This window comes from Lagenorhynchus albirostris, chromosome 1 (assembly GCF_949774975.1).
Source record: "Lagenorhynchus albirostris chromosome 1, mLagAlb1.1, whole genome shotgun sequence".
NCBI lineage: Eukaryota > Metazoa > Chordata > Mammalia > Artiodactyla > Delphinidae > Lagenorhynchus > Lagenorhynchus albirostris.
This window is the reverse complement of record NC_083095.1, coordinates 83392214-83401412: the sequence shown is the minus strand read 5'-3', so window position 1 is coordinate 83401412 and position 9199 is coordinate 83392214. Positions and strand designations below refer to the sequence as shown.

At 41.5% G+C, this 9199-nt stretch overlaps 1 protein-coding gene across 1 annotated transcript in view; it reads left to right on the top strand.

The window, feature by feature from the left end:
* Window positions 1-8661, top strand: part of FSIP1 (fibrous sheath interacting protein 1) — a 195565-nt gene extending 186904 nt beyond the window's left edge. The window contains exon 11 of the mRNA XM_060164296.1: window positions 8615-8661. Within this exon, the coding sequence (XP_060020279.1) occupies window positions 8615-8661 (47 nt within the window). The remainder of the gene's footprint in view (window positions 1-8614) is intronic.
* The last annotated feature ends 538 nt before the right edge of the window (window positions 8662-9199 follow it).

Sequence of the window (9199 nt, the reverse complement as noted above, 5' to 3'; positions counted from 1 at the left end):
GGTATGTACTTATTAATATTTTATTACTTGTTTTCTTCTCTGTTTATTACTTCTTTTTGTTTCTTCCCTTGTGGTTTGATGATTTTGTTTAGTAGTATACTTGTGTTCCTTTACTTTTAGTTTTTATGTATCTATTTTAGGTTTTTGATTTGTGGTTACCATGGGGTTCATATATGTTGATCTATAATTATATCTACTTGTTTGAAACTGGCTGTCATTTAAGTTCAAACACATTCTAAATGATCTACATTTTTCACTCCCTCACATTTTGTGTTTTTCATGTTATATTTTACATCTTCATGCATCCCTTATCTGTTTGTTGTAGTTATAGTTGCTTTTACAATATTTTGTCTTTTAATCTACATACTGGCTTTTTAAGTGGTTGATCCTCAATCCTTGTTATATATTTGCCTTTCCTAGTGGGATTTTCCCTTTCCTATAGATTCTTTATTCTTTTCCAATTACAGGAGACCCTTGAATATTTCTTTTAGGGTAGGTTTAGTATTGCTGAGTTCTTTTAGTTTTTGCTTGTCTGAGAACTTCTTTATCTCTTCTATTCTAAGTGGTAATCTTGCTGGATAGAGTATCCTAGGTTGCAAGTTTTTCCCTTTCAGCACTTTGAATATATCATGCCACTCCCTCTGGCCTGCAACGCTTCTGCAGAAAAATCAGCTGATGGCTTTATGGGAATTCCCTTTTATATAGCTCTTTGTTTTTCTCTTGCTGCTTTTAGAATTCTCTCTTTAACTTTTGTCATTTTAATTTGATATGCCTTGGTGTGAGTCTGTTTGGGTTCATCTTGTTTGGGACTCTCTGAGTTTCCTATACTTGGATATCTGTTTCCTTCTTCAGTTTTGTGAAGTTTTCAGCCATAATTTCCTCAAATCCATTTTCTATCCCCTTCTGTCTCTGTTCTCCTTTTGGGACTTCTATAATGTGAGTGTAGGTATGCTTAATGTTATCTCAGGGATCTCTTAAATTGCTTTTATTTTTTAAAATTAGTTTTTCTGTCTGCTGGTCTGATTGGGTGATTTCCATTATTTTATCTTCCAGATCACTTACTCATTCTTCTGTATCACTTAATCTGCTATTCATTCTTTCTAGTGTGTTTTTTATTTCAGCTATTGAATCATTCATTTCTGAATGGGTCTTTTTTATATTTTCTAGTTCCTTGTTAAAATGTTCACTGTTTATATCAATCCTTTTTCCTAATTCAGTTAACCTTATTATTACAAATGTTTTGAATTCTTTATCTGGTAAATTGTTTATTACTATTTTATTACTTATTTTTTCAGGGTTTTTCTCTGTCTTTCAATTGAGAGTAGTTCCTCTGCCTTTTCATTTTACTTGACTTTCTCTGCTTCTGTGAATTTAGGTAAAACAGTTACTGATTGTGTTCTTAAAGGGGGGTTATTATGTGGGAGCATCCCTGTGTGGGCTGCATGTATCGTTGCCTTGGGTGGGAGAGCTGGATTGAGGTCAACCCAAGTCATATTTTTCCTCAGGGTTTTCTGGCAGCTATCCCCTTGGTAGGGGGTGGGGCTGTAGATATAGGGGCTAGAACTGGTGCTGTGTATGAAGTAGGACTCCCTCTCTGCTCAGTGGCTGTCACTGCCCTGTTAGGGGTGAGGTCTGATCTCAAGTTGCTGGAGCAGAAGCCCTGGAGGTTGGACCCGAGCTGGCTCTGCTCCCTTTAAGTGTGTGTTTTTCCCTCTCCCTGTACCGGGACCCTTGTCACAGAGGAGGCAGTGCTGAAGTAAGTGGGGCCCATGCACTGACAGTGGTTGGATGTGATGCTTGTGGAGGCACCCATGTCTTTGCTCAGACGCAGCCTCAGGTGCAAGTCGCCTTTGCCCCTCACAGCTGATCACTGCCCCCAGCCTCTACCACCCCTGCCCTGTGGCTTAGCCACTCTGCAAGGCTAGCAGGAGCCATGTGCCCTCTTGATGTGTATCAGGAGGTGAGCTGTGGTGGAGGAACTGCTGTCAGAGATCTGGGTGGCTTCTGAGAAGCCGCTTGAGTAAACACCAGCTGTGGCCACCGCCACCCCACCCGGGCTCCACCTTGGGACTGGGTTGCCTCTGTGTCCCACCTTTGAGTCTTTCCTTGGTCATGGGTGCCGCAGATCCAGTGCCATGCTGTGGCATGGGGGTAGCAGGGCTGGAGGTCAGGCTGGGCACACGGCGAGGCGGTTGCGGTTGCAGGAAACCTGGCTGCCCTGAGCAGACGTCTCTCCGCCCTGCCTGGGGGTAGTCAGTGCACCTACGCTCCTCAGGGGCAGAGTCCAGGGTTCTCATAGCCCTTCTGTTTGTCCTAGTGGTCCTCCAACCAGCTAAGGGGGCTTGTCTCCCCTGTGTAGGACCCCAGCCTGGGGTGCCCAGTCTGTGGCTCGAACTGCTCGCTCCCCAGTGCAGGTGTCCGCCCGTGTAATCTCCCTTTTCCTCCGATTCCTATTGCAGGGGCACAGGTCCCAACCCGATTGCTTTCCTTCTCTTCCTGCCTGATTCTCTGTGTATCTTTCTTACAGCCTTGGTTGTATAGGAGTCCTTCTGCCAGTTTTCAGAGAGCATTGTTTCACATGGAGATGTGTTTTTGATGTGTTTGTGGGGGAAGGTGAGCCTTATGTCCTTTTACTCTGCCACCTTGATCCCTCCTCCTGAAATACTTCATTTTTCATGTTTGTGCTTTAAGCTTAGTGGTAACTACTGTTATTTGACTTTCTGGATACAAGGTCCAGTAAGGTCAGTGTTGTACTCACTTACTGTTGGGGTTTCAGGAGATGGATAAATAGTCCCTTCTCTTCCCCACCCCTATCAGACCAGTTGAGAGATGGATAGATTCTGACAAGTGGAGATCGAGGAGGTTGGCTTTATTGCTGATAAAACGTAGGGGATTGTTGTTACCTGGGCAGGCAGCCAAACGGTCTTCCTAATGCTACACCCTCAAAATGAACTTATACACCCAGTCACTGGCAGAGGTGAAAAGCCTCACCCATGGAGACCTGTCCACGTGGAGCAATAGTACAGAGGAACAAAGGAGCACCCTGGGCGGGGGATGCTGACCCCCTTGGAGGGAGGAGTGAGCTGAGCATGCCATTTCTTCCCCTAAACTCACCAGTCAGATAACTGACTGTTCTTCCCATGGGGAGAGGGGAGGTGGGGTGGGGTGATGCTGGATATGCCCCCACTGTAGGTTCCTCCACATGGAAGTGTAAGGAGAGTAAGTGGTCTTTGGTCCCATCAACCTGGGAGACACCACCAAGTACACTGGTGCTTCAGGTCTATGGTTAGTCTAGTACTTAAGTATCTTATGCTGAATTGCTTCCTAGATAATCAAAAAGGCATCTATGCATGTACAGTATTCTCTTTTTCCCAACAGGCACTTGAACTGCTTATCAACATAAATTCATATCACAAAGAGGAAAATATGATTAACAAATAACAACAATAAAATAGGGCAAAAAGGGACACAAAGTCACATAGTAAAAAAGGGGGACGGGACTATATTAATTCTTCATGGAAAAACAAAGTGGAATTTCCCATAGGACCCATTTAGTGAATAATGTTCTTAAAAATTTCTAACAGATAAGGTTTTTTTTTTTTTTTTTTTTTTTTGCAGTATGCAGGCCTCTCACTGTTGTGGCCTCTCCCGTTGTGGAGCATAGGCTCCAGACGCACAGGCTCAGCAGCCATGGCTCACGGTCCTAGCCGTTCCGCAGCATGTGGGATCTTCCCGGACCGGGGCACGAACCCGTGTCCCCTGCATCGGCAGGTGGACTCCCAACCACTGTGCCACCAGGGAAGCCCCCAAGGTTGTTTTTAAAATAACACCCCTAAATGAAAACTAGGGTGACCAACTGTCTTGGTTTGCTCAGGAGTGTCCTGGTTTTACACTGAATGGCCCTTGTCTTGGGAAACCCTCAGTCCCTGGCAAACTGGGCTGGTTGGTCACTCTAAATTGAAACTGAGAACATAAAACCAAGGAGCAAATTAATTACCCAAAGGACAAAGTTAATACAGTCCAGGTAAGTAGCGAGATTCGAGGCTAGAACCTAGATGAGCAGAGAGATGCCTTGTTCACCCACCCACCAGCATGATCTGGTCTAGTGTTAGGAGTGTGGGCTGTGGGTGAGACAGACCTAGGTTTGAATCCTTGCTCGGCTTTTAGCAGACGATCTTACGCCAAGTTACTTAATCTCTTTCTCCTCTCTACCTTGGTTCCCTTATCTGTAAGATAAGTTGGCTTTAGTACTTACCCTCTAGGGTTGTAATAGGGATCAAATGAGAAAAGCCACATAAAATGATTAGCTCAAAAAAAAGATTAGCTCAGTGACTGGACTTGGTTGGCCTACATAGTATATATTTAACATTTCATCAGGAGATTTCTCATAAAAGCCTGGATTTCTGACTTTTCTAACAAATGAGCAGGTCTTCCACTGGGGAGGAGAGCTGAATAGCAGATGTTCCCTTTAGAAGGAGCATGTACTCTCCTGGAAAACATGGCCCTGTTTGGCCCTCTACTTCATGTGCTTGGTCCTTTGGGACCATATGATTTCCATCCCATGTTATAAGCCTTTGCTGCTTAGAGTGTTGTCCAATCACTGGGGGCTCGTTAGAAATGCAGGGCCTAAGGCCCCTTGCACTTGAATAAGATCCTCCTGTGGTACTTACAGTGAAGTTTGAGAAAGCACTGTTACAAACCATCAGAGCATTATTCCTAACCACGGTGAAGGTAGAGATCATCTGGGAAATTTTTGTTTGTCTGTTTTGTACCTATGTCCAAGGCCCAAGCCAGACTTACCGAAATCAGAGTCCCTGATGTAGAGTATTCAGTCTGTCAAATTAATGCAAGCCACAAGATTTTGCTGTGCATATTTGAGAAATATGGCATTCAGTTTAGATGTAGGAAAGCTAATTATGTTATCCTGTTGGGGTCTTCAGATAGAACAAGTTCTAAACAATGACAGCTTTACAATCTACATATATTTCATGTTGAAATTCTGCCCATCAAAGGATCTGATTGTAACTTGCTCAGTGAAGCATGGTTGCAGGTGGACTGACTTTTGGGAAGATGTTGCAGTTTGAAGGAGGTGTGTGTTAGTGTGTATCATTACTCATACCACCCGAACAGTTTGAAGGAAACTAGATTGTTTTGAGAAAGTTTTCATTGTTGTACTATAGTCTTACTGGTTTGCAGTGGAGGCAGTGAGATTCTGAAAATAATACTACTACTAGCTGACTTTTTTCTTTTCCACTAAAAAATATTTTTTCTTTTCCACTAAAAAATATTTTGTCTTGTTCTCAGGGAAATGTTTAACTCATCATTGCTTTGATGGAGTTCTCTTTCTCTCAGTGTGTGTCTTCGGGCCTCCTAGTTATTATTTGTTAAATTACTTTTCCAAGGCCACTGATTGCTTCTCAGATGCTCTTAGTAACTTAATCAACCCTCCAAAGTTTCTTTGATCAAAATATCAGAGCTGCCATGTTAGAAATTCCCAGGGCTAATTCCTGTTTTATATAAGACCTTAGTATATAGTAAATTTATATCTGATGAATTTATCTTTTCAAATTACTTTCATTTTCTTTAACTCAGTTCTTCTTCAGGTAGACTTTTCATATAAACATTTGCCGCTGATTATTTTCTCTACTATAAAATATCACTTTCTCTAACTGTTTTGTTTAGTAGTATAAAATGAACAATGTTGGAGAGTTTTGATGTTTAACTGTAATGAACTTATCACTTTATCAGGTATTGGGAACTTCTGATTCCATTGCTTCATTCAAATTGAGTGAAATGAAAAAGTTACTGAAGATCATTACTGTAGAGTAGATCTATGGACCAGCGGTATTAGCATCACCTGGGAGCTTGTTAGAGCTGCAGAGTCCCAGACCTGCCGTATCAGAGTCTGCATGTTAACAGGATGCCCCCAGCAGGTGATTTGTGTGCACAGTAAAGTGTGAGAAGATCTGAATTAGATGGTTTGCTAGTCACTCTATTTTAGGATTATAAAAATACCAGCATATGTGGTGGTGGTGAAAATAATGTCAGAAAGTATCTTCTTTCCCATCTGCTCAATCCCTGCTTTATCTTCTTGAATTTCATTTTAATGAAGGTCACTACCTTTTCTAGATTGTCTTCTTATCTCCCCAACCATCCCTGTTGTCCTTCTTGTGGGTAACCTTCCTCTTAAGCACTGAGAGCAAGCATGTCCTAGCTTGAGTTCTCTACTCTTTCATGGTTAGTATTTTATTTGGAGACACCCTTAGCCAGTATGGGATCATCTGTGCTTTGTGTACTTTTGATTTTCAGACCTCTCTCCTTGGCATCTGCCTCAGGTCCGCCTGGCATGTTAAGCTTTACTGAGTCCATGCCTTACACCATGCTTCTTACCTCTGACTGCACATTAGATTCATCTGGTGAGATTTAAAAACAGGTTAATGCCTCGGTTTCATTCCAGAATTAAATTGATTTCTAGGGGTTGGCTCTGGGCATCTGTATTTTTTAAAGTCAGTTCTGAGGATGGGGTCTGGGTGATTCTGTTGTGTAGCTATGATTAAAACCACTGCTCCAGGGCTCCATTGTATTCATTCATGAAGGATGCTGCTCCTAGGTTATCAGGTGAGTAGGACATGATCACTGCTCTGAATTATTTCATAGGCTACTGATGAAGGCAGGCACTTAAGCAGATCATCACAGCATAGTGGGACAAGTAGAATATAAGAGCTTCCTGACAAAGTATTTGACAACACTAGAGGGAATGATGAACACTGGAGAGACGGGGAGGTGGCATTTGAATTGAGCCTCCAAGGATGAGTGGTCATTTACTGGGTGGGCAAGAGGGAAAACACTCCACAGAGAAGGACGAGCACTTATGAAGGCGAGGGGCTGTGGTCTTGTCATCGCTCATTGCATGTGTGGGCTACTGAGGTGCACTTCTCATCCATCCCACCTTCCTCTACATCCTGTTTACTGTTTCCTCTCCATGCATTGACACTATCACTACATTTCTCACTTCACTCTCTGAAACTCCAAATCATTTACCCTTAATTATTAGGTTGATTTTTAAAATTACAGCTTTATTGACATCTTTTTTAAATACCTGTGTTAGTTTCCTGCGGTTGCCACAACAAATGATCACAACAGAAATTTATCATCTCTTAGTTGTGGAGGCCTGAAGTCTGAAATCAAGGTGTCAGCAAGGCCACGCTCTGCTTGGAGGCTCTAGGGAAGGATGCTTCTTTGCTTCTGCCACTTTCTCAGGCTGTTGACATTCTTTGGCTTCGTCGCTTTGTGACCACATCCCTCCAGTCTCTGACTCTGTCTTCACATTGCCTTCTTCTCTCTCTGCGTGTGTCGCAAATTTCCCTCTGCTTTTCTCTTAAAAGGACATTTGTTAATGAATATAGGGCCCACCTGGATAATCCAGGATGATCTTATCACAAGATCCTTAATTAATTATGTCTGCAAAGACCCTTTTCCCAAGTAAGATAAGTTTCATAGGTACCAGGGATTGGGATGTGGACATAACCTTTTTGGGGCCACCGTTCAACGATACCATACAATTCAGTGGGTTTTAGTATATTCACAGAATTGCGTATCCATCACCACTATCAATTTTACATCATTTTCCATACCCCAGAGAAAAACTCTGTACCAACTTGCAGTCACTCCCCATTTTCTCCCAACCCCCCAGCCGTAGGTGATCACTAATCTACTTTATGACTCTATGAATTTGCCTAGTCTGGACACTTCATGTAAATGGAATCATGCAACATGTGGCCTTTTGTGTTTGGCTTCTTAGTATAATGTTTTCAAGGTTCATCCATGTTGGAGCATGTATCAGTACTTTACTCTTTTATTGTTAAATAATAGTCTTTTGTGTGGGTTTACCACATGTTCTTTATTCATTCATCAGTCGATGGACATCTGAGCTGTTCCTACTTTTGGGCTGTTATATGTATCTTGGTGTGCACGTTTTTAGGCGGATGTATGTTTTCATTTCTCTTGGGCACATACCTAGGAGTAGAATTGCTGGGTCTCTGGTTACCTTTTGAGGAACTGCCAGACTTTCCCCAAGCCCCTGCACCATTCACATTCCCACCAGCAGTGTGTGAGGGTTCCAGTTTCTCCTGATTCTATTTTATTGTCTTCTTTTATTTGGTACTGTTGTCCATTCTGCCTTTTCTGATAACATTCTCACTAAGAAGAATATTTCCATTCCATTTCTGTTAGAGTCACAATTTGTTTCTCACATTAAAGAAATGAAAGGGATTAGTTCTAATCTACCCTAACTGTAATATTTACATTTACTTTTGGTTTCACCCTGCTTCCCAGAAACTTAGTACAAAGAAAAAATGCCTATCTCCAAATCCAAAACCATTTTAGCTCTCATAACCCAAAAAACTCCCTCAGCTATAAGCTCAATGAAGGCAGGCACCTTATCTCTCACTTTTTCTTGTAAATTTTGTATGCAGCTTGTGGTGAGCTGTCCAATATTAAATGAGAATGTGATTATTGTCTCATGTGTAAAAGGATTTAATGTTTTATAGGCTGATGGTTTTTCTTAATTATGCACAGATTTCTGACATATTTGGTTATTGTTTTTAATGTGCAGATGAACAGGAGACTGAAGATGTAACAGAAGAATGTAAAGAATCTTAAGCAAAGACTTGCTGGGGTGTGCTTTTAAGAAAGCTGGTAAATTAAGTTAAATCACATTTTTTCCAAATTCTTTGAATTCAATGAATGCATTATAGAGACCATTCCTCAAATGATGATTTTAATGTTTGGATTCTCTCTTTCTGGATCACATTTCCTTGATATTTTTGAGACTCGTGGTATAATTGTTCAGTGGTTTTTCCTCATTGAAATTCCTGGGAAAATTTTTTATTGCTAAATTTGCAACATCAGGGATACGTTATAGAAACCAACATTTATGTATGTGTGCTACGTTAAAACTAGTTGAAATGCTATGATTGTTTTGTATTTGATTTGATACGTTGCCACTTTATTGTGATTTAGACAGATTTGATCACCATGAATTGTAGCTTTGCCCCTGCTTTCCCTTCCTTCCTCCTCTGTAATGCCTGTTAAGTAAGTACAACTTGCCGTGGAGAGAAATGAATTTTCTCAACAAAGCAATGTTAGGCTATCCTTGCTATCTTATTAGTAATGGTACTTTTCATAAGCAGAAGTTTGA